Consider the following 18,534-nt stretch of genomic DNA (forward strand, 5'->3'; position numbering starts at 1 on the left):
AAGATTCTTAGAGATAGGATGTATGCGCATTTAGAAAGGAATAAACTCATTAACGATAGTCAGCATGGTTTTGTGAGAGGGAGGTCATGCCTCACTAACCTGGTGGAGTTTTTTGAAGAAGTGACCAGAATGGTTGACGAGGAAAGGGCCGTGGACGTCGTCTATATGGACTTTAGTAAAGCGTTTGACAAAGTCCCTCATGGTAGGCTGGTGAAAAAGGTTGGATCTCATGGGATAAAGGGGGAGGTGGCTAGATGGGTGGAGAACTGGCTTGGTCACAGAAGACAGAGGGTGGTAGTGGAAGGGTCTTTTTCCGGCTGGAGGCCTGTGACTAGTGGTGTTCCGCAGGGCTCTGTATTGGGACCTCTGCTGTTTGTGATTTATATAAATGATTTGGAAGGTGGTGTAACTGGGGTGATCAGTAAGTTTGCGGATGACACAAAATTGGCAGGACTTGCAGATAGTGAGGAGCATTGTCAGAGGCTACAGAAGGATATAGATAGGCTGGAAATTTGGGCAAAGAAATGGCAGATGGAGTTCAATCCTGATAAATGCGAAGTGATGCATTTTGGTAGAAATAATGTAGGGAGGAGCTATACGATAAATGGCAGAACCATAAAGGGTGTAGATACACAGAGGGACCTGGGTGTGCAAGTCCACAGATCCTTGAAGGTGACGTCACAGGTGGAGAAGGTGGTGAAGGCGGCATATGGCATGCTTGCCTTTATAGGACGGGGCATAGAGTATAAAAGTTGGGGTCTGATGTTGCAGATGTATAGAACGTTGGTTCGGCCGCATTTGGAATACTGCGTCCAGTTCTGGTCGCCACACTACCAGAAGGACGTGGAGGCTTTGGAGAGAGTACAGAGGAGGTTTACTAGGATGTTGCCTGGTATGGAGGGGCTTAGTTATGAGGAGAGATTGGGTAAACTGGGGTTGTTCTCCCTGGAAAGACGGAGGATGAGGGGAGACTTAATAGAGGTGTATAAAATTATGAAAGGCATAGATAGGGTGAACGGTGGGAAGATTTTCCCCAGGTCGGTGGTGACGTTCACGAGGGGTCATAGGTTCAAGGTGAGGGGGGGGGTGGTTTAACACAGATATCAGAAGGACATATTTTACACAGAGGGTGATGGGGGCCTGGAATGCGCTGCCAGGTAAGGTGGTGGAGGCGGACACACTGGGAACGTTTAAGACTTATCTAGACAGCCATATGAACGGAGTGGGAATGCAGGGATACAAAAGAATGGTCTAGTTTGGACCAGGGAGCGGCGCGGGCATGGAGGGCCGAAGGGCCTGTTCCTGTGCTGTATTGTTCTTTGAAAAAGATCTTTGTTTTAAAAAAAACCTAACTTATTTATACACTCAAAGCTGCAATTAAATTTTGAACCAAACAATCATGAAATGTCACTGAACAGTTTTTCATCTCAAAGTAGATTCTTACACCATTTGCCAAATCACGAGAAATTTTGAAAATACACGGGCACTTGCAGAAATATTTCTGAATTTGAGATTAATCTCTGGAGGAAATGAAAGAACTAAGCCCCTGGTTCAAAGTGGTGGACCATTATGGACCGTGAAATTGTAGCCAATAAAACAAATCATACCCATATCAGATGTACACTTTTAGTGACATCTACTCCATTATTGACCCAGACACTACTGCTTAATAGCTTCTAAAAGCTTAAAATACGTGCTTTCAGCATCTCTATTTCAGTCCTCGGGCAATATTTACCGATAGAACTGAACACAGTAATGGCGAGCACAATATCAGGACTTTTTCCGCTTAGCAAATCAGGTCAAAACTTCCCCGTACATGGATGATGACATCATCTTCCGCTCAGATCGACTGTTCACATATTGAGAAGCATTTAAAACCAGTGTGAACTGGCCTCAAGAATCAAAGTAAATTGCAGAGAGAGAGAGACCATGTTCTTTAGCGACTGGGTCGACTGATCTTTTGTCCCCTTCATCAGCAGGTGAAATTGCCTGAAGGCACTGGGGATATGGTTTGGAGAGACCACAGCATGCACTCGAAACTGAAAAGGACATACAGCCACGTTGAAACAGATACTAGCTATGTGGGAGCGATATTCTCTCCATTCCAAGAAAGAACTTGGCACTCTTGGTGTTTGAGGGATCCTACGTATGCTTAGCTCTGTTTGTTTCAGTTATGCAAAGGCTTCATTTGAAGATATTTCTGCCTATATAATTACATTTAAATGCTAAGCTTAAAAAATTAACTAACTCGGTTTTAACTTGACCACATTTTAAGAAACAAGGCATGCTGGGTTAGCTAGGAAAATTGACTGCATTTTCGAAAGTACAATGCAAGCAAAAACAGGCTCTCTCAAAAGCCAAAGTATTTAATAAGCAACATCTGCAAGTTGTTTCTTCAAGTTAGAGACAGCATGTGCCGAACAATTTCAATAACACAGATAAGAATTAACATATATTGTAGTCACAGTTCTATGTTGTTAGTTCGGTCCAGAGTCTGTTTTGAGTGCTGCTCTAATCAGTACAGGACTGGCAAAAGCCAGTATTTCTCCCTCTCTCTAGTAATTATTTTTCTGTTCGCTTTCTGTAATATTAATTTTAAGACCTGTTCAATAAAAGAAATTCAACTCAGTACCAGTGTTGTCTTCCATTATTCTGAGGAATTAATGGGCCCTACAATGTCGCTCTGTGTAGCGCAGGTCTAGCCCATGCCCCCTCCTGCAACATGGTGGTCATTCAAGCCATCTTCTGCTTTCTCTGGAGATCTGAAATGGACTGTGGCCACAACACTTATGTACAAAGGGGAATCAAGCTGGCTCTCACCTTGATTGTCACCTTTGTGTGTGCCCCTCGAAACAGAAGCCCCAAGTTATTACTACACTGAGGTTTTATCTGTCCCCAATGTTGCAAAAGGTGGGTTTGGTTATGTTGTGCAGAACACACCAATCAGTTGGACTGTGCACTACCATTCCGTCAGGGAAAAGTATATGCAGAATGTTTGACCACAACTCCATCAGACAGTGGTCTGCAAGTTTAAAAACCTCGAGGCCCTGTGAGAAAAGATGGATCCTGTCTGGCAGTTACCTGAGCAGACTGTCAAAGCTATTTGGCAGAACACATCACCAGAACTTTCAAACAAGCTCCTCGACGTAACTTGGCTGGTGGTCACCCGTCAGATCCTTCCTGCATGCCCAAAGTCTCACCTCAGCATTCTGCCTTCAAGGCAGTTGCTCTGGGGACAGAACCATCGCCCACCTCTTTTTGAAAGGCGCATGGCAAGCAGGTCTTGAAACAGATGCAGTGATTTTTGTCAAAGCTCATCCCTATTGATTTAAGGAAGGTGAAGGTTATTGATCAAGTAACTGAAGATTATCTGCTCTACTGGCTGTTCCCAGGGATGTACACCGACCATTGAATCAGTAAAATACTATTATTGATTTGCAAATCAAATCTACTTCATCACGACCACAAATACCTGAGAATCTGTATTCAAACATATCAATGTTTTCAATCATCTCAGTACAAGACATAACTGCAGGAGTTCTTCAGGGGACTGTCCTAGGCCCAACCATCTTCAGTTGCTTGATCAATAACCTTCACCTTCCTTACATCAATAGGTTAGAGGTGGAGATGACTATTGATGACTGTGCAATGCTCAGTACCATTTACAATGCCTCAGATGTTGAAGCTGTTCAAGTCCATTTGAAGATCTAGACAACATGCAAGCTTGGGATGATAAATGGTAAGTAACATCTGTGCCAATAAATGTCCAGGCAATGACCATCTCCAGAGAGAGAGATAATCCAACAATCACCCCTTGACATTCAATGGCATTAACACCAATGAATTCCCCCAATATCAACATCTTTGGTTACCATCGACTAGAAACTGAACCAGTCATTACATTGGCTACAGGAGGTCAGAGGCTGGGAATCCAATGGCAGGTATCGCACCTCCAGATCCGCACACCCTTGCCTGGATAAGTGCAGCTCCAACAATAATCAATCAAGCTCAACAGGATAAATCAGCCGCTTGATTTGTATCCCAACCATGACCTTCAAAAAATTCATTCCCTCCATTACCGACATACAGTGGTAGCAGGATGCACTATAACAATTCACTAAATCTCCTTCAACAGCATATCCCAATCCTACAATCTCTACCACCTAGAAGTACTACAGAACAGATATTTGGACTAAGATATTTGCACCAACGATCATCCTGGACCCTCCAAGCTGAAGGTATAGTTAAGAAAGCTCACCAACGCCTCTACTTTCTCAGAAGGCTAAGGAAATTCAGTATGTCCACTAAAACTCTCACCAATTTTTCAGATGCACCATAGAAAGCATCCTATCCAGTTGCATCATAGCTTGGTATGGCTCCTTCTCTGACCAAGACCACATGAAACTACAAAGATCTGTGAACGTAGCCCAGTCCATCACACAAACCAGCCTTCTATCCACTGACTTTGTCTACACTTCCCACAGCCTCTGGAAAGCAGTCAACATAACCAAGGAGTTTTGAAGTTTATTAGTGTCACAAGTGGGCTCACATTAATACTGTACTAGTCACTGTGAAAATCCTCTCGTCGCCACATTCCATCGCCTGTCCAGGTACACTGAGGGAGAATTTAGCATGGCCAATGCACCTAACCAGCATGTCATTCGGAATGTAGGAGGAAACCAGAGCACCCGGAGGAAATTCACACAGACACGGGGAGACACATGCAGACTCCACGCAGATAGTGACCCAAACCGGGAATCGAACCCGGGTCGCTACCACTGTGCCACCATGCTGCCCTTGGGCCCCACACACCATGGATATACTTTTCCGCGTTCTTCTGTCAGGAAAAAGATGAGAAAGTCTGCAAACACATACCAATGGACTCAGGAACAGCTTCTTCTCTGCCGTTATCAGACTTTGGAATGGTCCTATCGTATATTAAGCTCATCTTTCTCTTCACCCTACCTGTAACTACAACACAATATTTTTCAGCCTATCCTTTCCTCCCATGTACTTCATGAACAGTATGTTTGCCTGTATAGTGTGCAAAAAACAATACTTGTCACTGTATCCCAGTACATGTGACAATAAATCATATCAAATCATCACATGCAAGTTCTCCTCCAAGCCACACACCATCCTGACTTGGGACTATATTGCCGTTTCTTCAGAGGCTGGGTCAAAACCCTGGAACTCCTTTTCTAACAGCACCTACACCACATGGAATCAGTGGTTCACCGTCTCAAGGGCAATTAGGGATGGGCAATAAATGCTGGCCTAGGCAGCAACGCCCACACGTAGTATTAAAAAAAATGTTAACATATAAAGGGATCTTACTTGAAAATTTAATCCATCTTTCATATTCATATGTGGAATAATCTATGTTGGACCACATTTTCTGTTATTTGTACAAAGATTAATGTATAATGATAGGCTATTCAATCTATAGACCAGCATGTTTGCTGTTGTGACCTATTCAGTTACCTCCTTACTATAAATATCATCTTACAGGCGAGCTATTAGCAGAGATGCATCCTTTTCAAATGCTGATGAACATTCCAGCTTCTAGAAATATTCTGCATCTCACAACCCACTGAGACCCAGTGAAATCTGCTCCACAGCGTAGAACAGTATTAGTATCAATCAATAGCATCCTTATATTAGACCTCCCTACAGCAGCAGTGGTTTTCTATTTCTCCAGATTCTCAATGTTGTGGAATCAGCATCTGTTTCACAGCAGATTTTTTTTTAAATGCAGCATTGCGTCACATTTTACAACCTCATGTTAGACTGCAGGATTTTCCCTAATGACCGGCAAATCTTTGTATAGACCAACAATCTGTACATTGCATCACTGTTCTGTATTTGCAGTTTGGAGACACTCCAGGCAACATTTACTTTTGCAACAGAGATAGTCATATGTACAGATAGGTTCATCTCAGTGCTGCTTCATTCACTTTACAGTGCAACTGTTGAAATTGGGATTCGCATTGGCTGAACTATTAAAGGACGACTACTTAGATTTATAATAAAGTCTTTAATACAGTAAAACATCAAGGAGTTCCACAGGAAGATAATCAGACAAGTACCACTGCACCAGAGACATTACGTCAGGTGGCCAATGAAGTTTTAAGGGAGCGTCTCTAAAGGACAAGAAACTAAAGGTGTTATTGATTTTCAGAGTTTAAGAGGGCTGAATGCATGGCCATCAATAGTAAAGCGGGGCAAGAGTTAATTACCTCCATGGCCTGATAACAGCCTAATGGCACCAGAGAGAAAATTCCACATGAACAAGAGCTTCAGAGGTTTAGGGATAAAGAAGTTTATTAAGTCAAACAATTATCATGTCTGAAATCATGCTCTCTCTTCAATGCAATTTAATATTTAGATAAATTCCTGTTTGGGAAATAACTAAAATAATCAGGTTTAATAGAATTACTTCAACTTTGCTGTACTTGGATACTGAAAATTACAAACCAATGACAACACTGCATCTACTCAATGTGAACATGATTCACAGGGGCAGCACATTTACACATGCAATATATACAGACTCATTCGCGTTAGCACATTACAGTCATTAAATTAAGAATTGGAAGTGTCTAATGAGATAGTGCATTCTTACTCAAGTTTTGAGACCATTCAGAAATAATTTACTGGGCCATAAAACTACAATTTGTTAGTTTGAGTTATGTGTATAGCTGCAATCAGCAAAACCAAGGCACAAATTTACTCAAGACTCTTATTTAATATCTCCTTAAGGAGTTGCTTACATCGTATCAATACTAATAAAGGGAAATAAGCAATGAAATGCATTGCAGTTCTCCTATAATAACCACTTTTGGGACTTCTTGCACTATTCACCACTAATAAAGTCACAGCATACTGTACTAATTACTGAAAAAAGGAAGTACATTAGCAGACATTTTATCACCCAAGTGATGCCAAATATCTTCAGCAAGTTACAAGAAACCAAAATAAGGAGCCCAGTGCCCAAATTTCAGAACACTAAATGAAAACAATTGTAACACTATGTATAATATCTGCATTCCCAATAGACTACGTTTTAAATAGATTTTTCTTTAAACGTTCAGTATTTGCAGCATTACTGAACTAAGCCATTCACAACATGATGAAAGTCATTGATACCAATTAATCAAGCAAGACAATCAGTTCAATGCATATTAAATCCAACTGACTCAAAGGTATTCTCTCACCATTCAATTCCTCAAGGACGCCAGTACTAACTATTAACAGCATCAATCCAAGACAGGAGCTCCAACTTCTGCTTTACAGTCTGAATGCATTTGCACTAACTGTAGTGCATCACATGAGCACTATAATTGAAGTGCAAATTCCACTGAGGAGTCCAGAGTCATGGCCTGATCTCTCACAAATGAACAGCAAGATACACGCAGGTTGGACACTTAACTTTGAAGTCACCAGGCCTTCACACCCAATAAATATTCCACAGGTTTTATGCAACCAGAAGTGCTTCACAGCAACGTAATAAGTATGTAGTACAAAAACATCTTAGATACTAAGTGCCGTGCAACATGGTACAAGACATAGAATAACTCATGATTCAATGCTTGCAAAGTTCTTCATCACAGTTGATCCTCCTCCGCCAAGTGAGACTCTAATCGATCATACAAATATCAGAGCACATGTTCATTTGGATTTTTTTTTAAAAATGTCATGGGATGAGAGCATCACTGGCATTATTGGATGCCCATCCCTAAATACTCTGAGGAGGTGGTGAGCCACTTCTTGAAACACTGCAGTCCGAGGTGTAGGTCCACCCAAAGTGATGTTAGGGAGTGAGCTCCAGGTTTGTGACTCAATGACAGTGAATGAACAGCAATATAGTTCTAAGACAGGATGGTGTGTGACTTGGAAGTGGTGGTTTCCCCATGCACCTGCTGCTTTTGTCCTTTGAGGTGGTAAAGGTTTGGAAGGTGAAGGAGACTTGGCGAGTTGCTGCATTATATCATGTGAATGGTACCCTCTGCTGCCGTTGTGGGGACAGCAAATGTTAATTATCAATCAAATTCTCAGCAGCCAATTGTCAACAGAAACCTGGGAGCAAGTTACTTCATTGCTCATTGTCTACTTCTATCCTTCCTCAACCCATCTTTTACCAAAAAACTCACTGAGCCTTTATCCGTTCCAAACACCATTTCGTGGCAGCTTTGGCTCAGTAAGAGGGTTGTGATATTCAAGTCCCATTACAGAACATCATCTATTTTGACACTTCAGTGCAATGCTGAAGAAGTGATGTACTATCTGATATTACAGTAGTTAGCACTGCTGGTTCACAGTACTAAGTACCCAAGTTTGATTCTGGCCTTGCATGACTAGGTGTGTGGAGTTTGCATGCTCTCCCTATTTCTGCGTGGGTTTCCTCCCACAGTAGAAAGTTGTGCAGGTTCGGTGGATTGGCCATGCTAAATTGCCCCTTAGTGTCCAAAGGAATATAGGTTAGATGGATCAGTCATGGTAAATATTCAGTGCAGACTTAATGGGCTGAATGGCCTCCTTCTGCACTCTACGGATTCTATGGGCTGTCTGCTGAATTAGATTGAACAGAGACCCTGTTTACTGCCTTAGTTTTTACCAGTAGCCTGACCAATATTTGTTCTTCACCCATCATCATTAGAAAAAGAAATTGGTCATTACCTCATTGTGCACAGCACAGTCCCAGAAGTAGCAAAGTGACTGCCACATACACTTTGCCATTTGAAAGTCCTTCTAGTTAATGGGGCACCTGCAGTGCAATCTTGTAACAGCATGACCATACAAATCTTTACATTTTGTCAATTTAAAAGTTTTGGCTGCCCTTTATTTTCTCATAATACACTCTCTCCAAATGGCCCCTTTCCCTTTGATTATAATTTTTAAGAGTCTCATTTAACAATTGCTCAAAGCTTAATAGTTTTATTCTTTGGTTTTGCATTCCTTTGCTTTGTTCCAACAGTAGGATCAATTTTAACCATAGAAGACTATAGAATCCCTGTAATGCAGAAGGAAGCCATTTGGCACATCGTATCTGCACACACTCAAAGCACCTTATCCCAGCCCGCCCACCCGCCCGCCATATCCCCATGCATTTACCATGGCCAATCCACCTACACATCTTTACACTGCGAGAGAAAGCCCACGCTGACACAGGGAGAACGTGCAAACTCCACACTGACAGTCACCAAGGCCGGAATCGAACCCGGCTCTTTAGTGTTGTGAGGCAGCAGTGCTAACACTGCTGCCTCACATGCTGCCACAAGTTTGCCCTTGGCGAATGCACACAGCAGCCTTAAAATTTGGTCTGAAACGGTAACTTTTGTTTCTTTCACCATAGATAGCAACTGATCTGCTGACTATTCTAGTATTTTTAGCTTTTAATTTATCTTAAAATCAAAGCAAGGCAATTCAGGATTGAAACCAAACTTCTCTCTCCAAAAGACTGAGGATGCTGGGTCAAGTGAAAATTGAGATCGACACTTTTTTGTTAGGCAAGAGTATAAAGCGAAAGAGAAAACACTGGAAAATCTCAACAGGTCTGGCAGCATCCGTAAGGAGAGAAAAGAGCTGACGTTTCCAGTCCAGATGACCCTTTGTCAAAGGTTTGATCTGATTAAATGGCAGAATAAGCTTGAGGAACAAAACATTGTTCTATACCTTGCTTTCTGAAACTCTGCAATGTAGGAACAAAATAATTTATTAAAAAGACTCATTAGCACTTTTCATGACCTCAGCATACCTTAAAATCCTTTACTATCTATAAAGGTACTTGAAATGCAATGGCCATTGTAATTTAGAAAACATTTGCTTGGATTCTGATGGGGCTTGACAGGGTAGGTGCTGAGAGGATGTTCCCCCTTTTGATAGATTTTTTAGGTTAATTTTTGATCTACAAGTTAAAGGTTATGGAGGACAGGCAGGAAAGTCAAGTTAACACCACAAATAAATTGGCTACAATTTTACTAAATGGTGGAGCAGGTTCAAGGCGCCGAATCGCTTACTCCTGTTCCTAATTATAAAAACTGAGAAAATAAATAAGGGTAGGGTTAACTGAACATCTTAAATATTCAGCTGATCAGAGCGATGGATAATGAGCAGATGTCCTAATTGGCAGGATGAGTCTAATGGTATCCTACAAGAATTTGTGTTGGGGGCCTCAAATAGTCATGGTATTTATTAATTACTTGGATGATGGGATAGAAAGCCACATATTCAAATACGGTGGTACGGTAAGGAACTGTAGATGGAGGCATAAATTTCAAACAAATATTGATAGATAGCGTGAATAGGCAAAACTATGGCAAGTTGGTTTCAATTTGGAACAAATTATAGAACAGGGATCTCAAAATGATGAAAACTAGGAAACAGTGGAGGTCCAAAGAGACTTGGGGGTTCGGGTAGATAAGCGTATTGAAATGGTATAGAAAATAATCAGAAAGGCTAATGAAATGCTGCCCCCTTTATCTAGAAAATTAGGATCATAAAGGTATAGAAGTCATGATTCAAAAAAAAAAAGCCCTGGCTAGACCACACCTGAGTACTGTGAGCATTCTGGGCACCACACCTTCAGATGGATAGGTTTTTGGTGTCGGACAGAGAGAGGACATGTCCTCTTAGTAATAAACTAAGGTCAGGTTCATCTAAAGTTCCAACTATTTGGTGCACTGAAACAGGAATTATACAGGTATAAGCAATTCAACTAAGTTAGTAAAAGTCTAAACATATCTGCACAGCTTTCCTCCCATTTCATCCCAACCCAGCATCACCTCAAAATTAAAATGTGATGGACCTTCTTCTCTGGCTGCTACACCTGTTCTCAGTAAAGGTTGGTTCGATAGGCCTGCTCCTGGTCTTCTCTGAGTTTCTGGTTAACCCCATCCTTTTTATTTTCTGTTTTTATTCTTAGACCTCATTCTGGTCCTGGAGGATGTCAAATGTTCCACTCAAACTGATTGTTGTGAATGTGGAACATTGAGATAAATGGATCGTCATCCAAGATAATTGTTCCACCTCCTCCAATCACAGGTTCTGTTCTTCCCACCCTTGCTGCTTGGGGGGGGGGGGGGCCTCGTCATGATGGAGCTGGAACAACAGCATGGGAGAGGAGTAGCTGTGATTAGAGAAGCAGCTCCCCAAGATTCTGTCTCCCAAACTCGCTCACAGGTCCTCCAATTAAAGCGTATGCTGCTTGCCATTGTGTGCACCTTCAATTCTTCATGCCAGTCCAGAGGAGACATGGTGCACAGAGCGGAACTTGTCACCCATCTCTTTACATTTTCTCGGGTTGCTGGAAACATTTTGGGGTGAACTTATTTTGAACCCAGCTCCATCATTGGAGACTATCTTCAGTTCATAGAAATCATCATAGAAACCCTACAGCACAGAAAGAGGCCATTCGGCCCATCGAGTCTGCACCAACCACAATCCCACCCAGGCCCTACCCCCACATATTTACCCAGTAATCCCTCTAACCTACGCATCTCAGGACACCAAGGGCAATTTTAAGCGTGGCCAATCAATCTAACCTGCACATTTTTGTACTGTGGGAGGAAACCAGAGCACCCGGAGGAAACCCACGCAGACACGAGGAGAATGTGCAAACTCCACACAGACAGTGACCCAAGCCGGGAATCGAACCCAGGTCCCTGGAGCTGTGAAGCAGCAGTGCTACCATGCTGCCCCAAGTTGCCACAAGGTTTGGAATTCCTTCCCGACACCTCTCTACCTTGCTTTCCTCCTTTATCACTGTTTAAAACCCAGCTCTTAGTTATGTTAAAGATGTCTTTCAAAGCATTAGCACAGGCACAACAGACTAAATAGTTTTCAGTGCTGGAAGGTTTTATGATTCAATGAACAGGGTGGAGCCAACACCCTGGTACTCCAAAGCACAGTAATACCACCTCGACACCAATATATTCCAGCAATTTAATATTAAGGGGCTGTTCAATTTTAAAACTAATTTCTAATGATAGATGTTACATGATGATTTTTTTAAAGTTCTTCATAATGAGCAAATCAATCCAAGTCTGACCAGACCTTGGTATAAAAATGGTACTGCAGTTCTCCAGTAAGAAAATGTTCTATGGCTGTTTTCTGAATTTTCATTAAAGGCATTTGTACATAGGCCATTTGATCAAAACTGTCACAGAATGCTTTGTGTAAATATGGTGAAGTGTTGAGAGCAAGAAATTTCACTTGCCACAATTAAAATTTGCAATAATTTAACTCCAAATGAATATTATCTATGAGGGCAAAAATGGTGAAATTATATTTAACCAAATTCAGAACACACAGGATAAAGCGGAAAAATTGAAACATCAACTTATGAACATCCTCTGTTTACTGCATTCACTTTTTTTATGGTAGCAGAGCTATGGTAACTTTCTTCTGTAACTGCCACAGTAACTTGCAAGTACTTGCTGTTTATGCTTACAAAAGAAAAGCTTTGTTAAAGGTACGAGAGAGCAACAAAAAAACAATCACTTCCTTTCGGAGAGAAAGCGAGGGAAATAAATTTGTGGAGAAGAGTGGGAGAATGAGCGCTTTTCTGCTGATCAAGGAATGCCGAAAATCTATTTTATTTTAAAGTCATTCCAGAAACACAAGATGACAGACAATCCTGAAATAAACTCAGTGAAAACACCATCCAGCACCTCTTTAAATATTTATGGCAATTTATCCAGAAGAGAAATGGATTCTTGTAAATCAAAACAGTCGGTTCTCGCCTTTTTATTTTAATGCACCTCCTTACAATTTCCAACAGCTAATGTGAGCACAAAGGGACATGGAAAATGCACCTTGCAAGATAAAAATTATACTTGTTTTATGTCAGTGGCTGTCCCTTCAGCAACCAAGGCCCCAGGTTCTGGAATACTCTCCCTCCACCTCTGGCCTCTCTTTCCTCCTTTAAGACTCTTTAAAACCCACTTCTTTGTCCATGCATTTGATCATCTAATCAAATATCTTCTATTTATTTATTAGTCACAAGTTGGCTGACATCAACATTGCAATGAAGTTACTGTGAAAGTCCCTTAGTCGCCACACTCCAGCACCTATTCGGGTACACTGGGAGAGAATTTAGCATTGCCAATGCATCTATAAGAACATAAGAAATAGGAGCAGGAGTAGGCCATCTAGCCCCTCGGGCCTGCTCCGCCATTCAACAAGATCATGGCTGATCTGAGGCGAATCAGTCCCACTTACCCGCCTGCTCCCCATATCCCTTAGCGATCAGAAATCTATCTACCTGTGATTTAAACATATTCAACGAGGTAGCCTCCACCACTTCAATGGGCAGAGAATTCCAGAGATTCACTACCATCTGAGGGAAGAAGTTCCCCCTCAACTGTGTTCTGAACCGGCCCCCACTTATTTTGAGGCTGTGCCCTCTAGTTCTGGTTTCCCTTCTAAGTGGAAAGAATCTCTCTACCTCTACCCTATCCAGCCCCTTCATTATCTTATATGTCTCTGTAAGATCACCCCTCAGCCTTCTAAACTCCAACGAGTACAGACCCAATCTGTTCAATCTCTCCTCATAAGCTACACCCCTCATCTCCGGTATCAACCTGGTGAACCTTCTATGCACTCCCTCCAAGGCCAATATCTTCTTATCCAGCTCGGGTGCCATATTTTGTTTTATAACATTCCTGTGAAGCAACTTGGGATGTTTCTTTACGTTAAAGGTGCTATATAAATGCATGTTATTTTTCATCCAATCTTTTCCGCTGCTTCCCCAAAAGTGCTGACTCAAAAGTGTGGATTTCAGCAATCCATCAGTGCCAAGTAGAATTCCTCCATGGGAGCTGAATTAGTGAACATCAGTTTATTCAACATTGGAAGGCATAACAAGTTTGACTGTGTCCTGAATGACACACATGGACCCCACTGCTGCTCTTCCTGCCACCCTGAGTGTTACAGCAAATTATAACACCCTTACCAAGACTGAATAACTCAGACCGAAATTGAACACGCAATTTTCCTGATTTGAATAGCTCAATTCCAAAGCGGGTGATGCATTTGTCAACTGAGTTGAAGGAGACATTTAAATCTTGAGAATATCCGGCAAAGGTTGGCACAATGGCACGGCAGTTAGCACTGCTGTCTCAGTGCCACGGGTTCAATTCCGGCCTTGGGTGACTGAATGTGTGGAGTTTGTACATTCTCCCTGTGTCTGCATGGGTTTCTTCTGGGCGCTCCTGTTTCCCCTCAATTCAAATTTGTGCAGTTTATGTGGACTGGCAATGCTAAACTGCCCCTTAGCCACAATGTGTAGGTTAGAGGGATTAGCGGGGTAAATACGTGGGGTTACAGTGATAGGGCCTGGGTAAGATTAAAAAGGTGGGTTGGTGCAAAGCTGATGGGCCGAAAGAATCCCTGCAGCGCAGAAGGAGGCCAATGATTCAAATTGACGCTACTCTCCATAATATCTACAATACATCCCTCCTCAGAAATGACACTGAAAGCAACAATACCTCTTCATCAAAACAGCCTGCTGTCTCAAATCACCATTTTTTTAATTCACTTATCATCGACAGATTGCAATTTATTTCCCCACATTTTCTTTTGCAGCAATAAATTTACCTTTCAAAAACAATCCTCTCAAATTAAACAAAGAACAAAGAACAGTACAGCACAGGAAACAGGCCCTTCGGCCCTCCAAGCCTGTGCCGCTCCTTGGTCCAACTAGACCAATCGTTTGTATCCCTCCATTCCCAGGCTGCTCATGTGACTATCCAGGTAAGTCTTAAACGATGTCAGCGTGCCTGCCTCCACCACCCTACTTGGCAGCGCATTCCAGGCCCCCACCACCCTCTGTGTAAAAAACGTCCCTCTGATGTCTGAGTTATACTTCGCCCCTCTCAGCTTGAGCCCATGACCCCTCGTGATCGTCACCTCCGACCTGGGAAAAAGATTCCCACTGTTCACCCTATCTATACCCTTCATAATCTTGTATACCTCTATTAGATCTCCCCTCATTCTCCGTCTTTCCAAGGAGAACAACCCCAGTCTACCCAATCTCTCCTCATAGCTAAGACCCTCCATACCAGGCAACATCCTGGTAAACCTTCTCTGCGCTCTCTCCAATGCCTCCACGTCCTTCTGGTAGTGCGGCGACATTAGTAAACTGAACACATTCATATGACAGACAGTCCCATTGTACTTTTAGCTTAATACCTAGAACAGCTGCTTAGTTTTAAAAAAAAACTTATTCCATCAATCAGATCCCTTATTCTTAGTAATTTAAATTCCCTTTATACACCGTTTTTGTGTACTAATCTCTTTCATCTCGGTTTGCAAAGGACTTTGTGACACCCCTTTCCGTGTTTTTGGTTTGTTGTGGTACGGTTTACATAAATACTTTCACTGCTCATCGTCATTTGACGATACATCACTGAACTCTACATTGGGCCAACAATTCAGCTCTGACAAATTGGTTTCATTTATTTTAATACAGTATTTTAACTTTTTTTGCCATTGATTATCCCGTTAATGTTTAAAACATGCGTCACATCAGAGATAAATTACATACAAACGACATTAGACTTTGTAGGTCCTTGTCATCCTTCCGAGGGATACTAAAAACAATTCTCATAGGCAATACGAATTTTAGATGGCTTTCAATCGTGTTTATTTGCGATTATATAACACTCTCGCGAATTAAACCCCAATTTCGGATAAATAATTCAATCCATAAATATGTTTCACGGCTACTCCTCCGTTTCCCTACATTTTATTTCAGATTTACCCTTAGCTATTATCTCTTTAACTGCGCATATATGATTCCCCCTACAGCCACTCATTTAAAAAGCTTGTGGGAGGGACAGCGACATGGGCTGGAGAAAATCGTAAAACACATGCACATAAATAAATGGAGCAAGTGATCAGTCTGATTAATTAGCTACATTCAAGATGGGGTTTAGTTTAGTTCGGGAGATATCCCCGAGTTACAACAATCCGATCGCTGAGAGCCTGGATATATTGATACCCATAAAGATAAACATTTGCTATTTTACACATTTGAGATTCTCTGACCTGCTCGCTTTGCTCCATGTTGCCGAAACCCCACAGCCTCTCTCATTTTACAGACCGTGTGTTATTCCTCATCCTCGCTATTCGCTTTTTGCTGAGGGGAGTGGACTGGGTCAGGATGAGTTCGGTCTCAAACAGCCCAGTCGCACCAGGGGATTGAAGGGAATAAAGGGGCGGGGGTCTGTCGCCGCATTAAAACCGCTCAACCGGTCTCTGTATCTCAGTGACTCAATGGGAGATCGTCCTGACCTCAATTAGACCCTCAGACCAGGAGGAGGTGATCTGACATTCGGATTAAAGCGCTTCCACCACAGCGTTTTATTTAATTTTAATAATTGTCTCCATCTTGTTCGCAGGCGTTAGACTGCGTCAATACCCGGGAGTGGTTGGTAGCTGGGACCGAGCAGGGATGCTCTGTCAGTGGGTTGCAGCATTTCCCCCGGTCGCAGCTCAAGACAGTTTGGCAATAATGACAGGTCAGGGGGTAGAGAGAGAGAGATGGTGGGCAGCTCACCTCCTGCTCGTTCTCCCCCGGCTCGGCTGAAACCCCGATCTCAGTTGGCAGTTCCACCAGGTCGGTCACTCTGATCAGCCCGTCGTGCAGGAAAAGCGTCTCCTCTTTCACCGAGAGCCACTGGGCCGAGTCGGCCGCAGCTGCAGCCGCCGCTGCAGCCGCAGCCGCCATGGCTCCCGAGGGCCGTCGCCAACACACGGACAGCGCGCTGCCGCCTCACGCCGCCGCCATTGCAAGCCGCCGCTCTCTTCAGTCCCTCAGCAAGGGAAATGTTGATAACAGAGGGAGAGGAAACCCCGGCAACCAGAGGGAGGGGTTGGGGGGGTAGAAGGGGGAAGGGGGGAGGGGGGGGGGAGGGAAAGAGGATGAAAAGGAAAGCGGGCGGGGCAGTGGGGGAGCTTAAAACACCGTCAACCCCCTCCGAGAAAAACTGCCGAGAGAGAGCGGGGGAGGAGAGGGGTGCAGGCGGCTGCTGGCACCGCGCTGGTTCTTGGTGCCTCACTCAGTGACAGTAGGAGCGGCGGCGCGCTCACACTGACGCCATATTGGAGAGATAAGGGACAGTCCCCAAAATGCACCGCGTCACACACGGCGCCGCGCACAGGCCGCAATCCACCGGCAGGGGGCAGCACCCAGCCAGGGCTCTTCCACCAGGGTGGGCATCACCAGCCCCATTCACCGACATGATGATGGGGGGGGGGGGGGGGCTGGGATTTATGATGGACAGGACTCCGCTTGGAAAATCTATCGAGTGTTGTAGCGACCAAGGGAAATCCATGGGCAGCAGCCATACCGAGAGAAACCACACACTCGCGCGACTAGTTCACTGGCTACACAATAAGGACATTCCCCCCCCCAAGCCACAAATATTATCAGTCGGACGAATCCATGAGGAGATATACCGATGGGATACCCCATTAAACAACTGAACCAAGAGTTTAAAGTTTGTTTATTAGTGTCAAAAGTAGGCTTACATTAACAATGCAATGAAGTTACTATGAAAATCCCGCAGTCGCCATACTCCAGCGCCTGTTCGGAGAATTTAGCATGGCCAATGCATCTAACCAGCACGTCTTTCAGACTGTGAGAGGAAACTGGAGTACCCAGAGGAAACCCACGCAAACACGGGGAGAACATGCAGACTCCGCATAGACAATCACACCAGTCGGGAATCAAATCCGGGTCCCTGGCACAGTGAGGCACAGTAAGAAGTCTCACAACACCAGGTTAAAGTCCGACAGGTTTATTTGGCAGCACTAGCTTTCGGAGTCTCAAACTCCTTCATCAGGTAAGGACTTGTGTTCCCAAACAGGGCATATAAAGACACAAACTCAATTTGCACGATAATGGTTGGTATGCGAGTCTTTACAGGTAATCAAGTCTTAAAGGTACAGACAATGTGAGTGGAGAGAGGGTCAAGCACAGGATAAAGAGGTGTGAATTGTCTCCAGCCAGGACAGTTAGTGAGATTTTGCAAGCCCAGGCAAGTCGTGGGGGTTACAGATAGTGTGACATGAACCCAAGATCCCGGTTGAGGCTGTCCTCATGTGTGCGGAACTTAGCTAACAGTTTCTGCTCAGCGATTCTGCGTTGTCGTGTGTCGTTAAGGTTGCCTTGGAGAACGCTTACCTGAAGATCAGAGGCTGAATGCCCGTGACTGCTGAAGTGTTCCCGACTGGGAGGGAACACTCCTGCCTGGTGATTGTCGAGCGGTGTTCATTCATTTGTTGTCGTTGCATCTGGATGGTCTCCCCAATGTACCATGCCTCGGGACATCATTTCCTGCAGCGTATCAGTTAGACAACGTTGGCCGAGTCGCAAGAGTATGTACCTGGTGGATGGTGTTCTCACGTGAGATGATGGCATCCGTGTCGATGATCCGGCACGTCTCGCAGAGATTGCTGTGGCAGGGTTGTGTGGTGTCGTGGTCACTGTTCTCCTGAAGGCTGGGTAGTTTGCTGCGGACAATGGTC

The 18,534-nt window shown here is 43.6% G+C and overlaps 1 protein-coding gene across 6 annotated transcripts in view; it reads right to left on the minus strand.

The window, feature by feature from the left end:
• Positions 1–17,096, minus strand: part of hectd4 (HECT domain E3 ubiquitin protein ligase 4) — a 270,502-nt gene extending 253,406 nt beyond the window's left edge. For 5 of the 6 annotated variants that reach the window (XM_078227339.1, XM_078227343.1, XM_078227340.1 and 2 more), the window contains exon 1: positions 16,562–17,096. In XM_078227339.1, coding sequence (XP_078083465.1) covers positions 16,562–16,732 — 171 coding nt within the window. In that variant the 5' untranslated portion in view covers positions 16,733–17,096. Of the gene's footprint in view, positions 1–16,050; positions 16,177–16,561 lie in introns of those variants that run through there. The other variant, XM_078227342.1, reaches the window with a different exon arrangement.
• Between the last annotated feature and the right edge of the window lie 1,438 nt (positions 17,097–18,534).

This window comes from Mustelus asterias, chromosome 13 (genome assembly GCF_964213995.1).
Source record: "Mustelus asterias chromosome 13, sMusAst1.hap1.1, whole genome shotgun sequence".
Taxonomy (NCBI): Eukaryota; Metazoa; Chordata; class Chondrichthyes; order Carcharhiniformes; family Triakidae; genus Mustelus; species Mustelus asterias.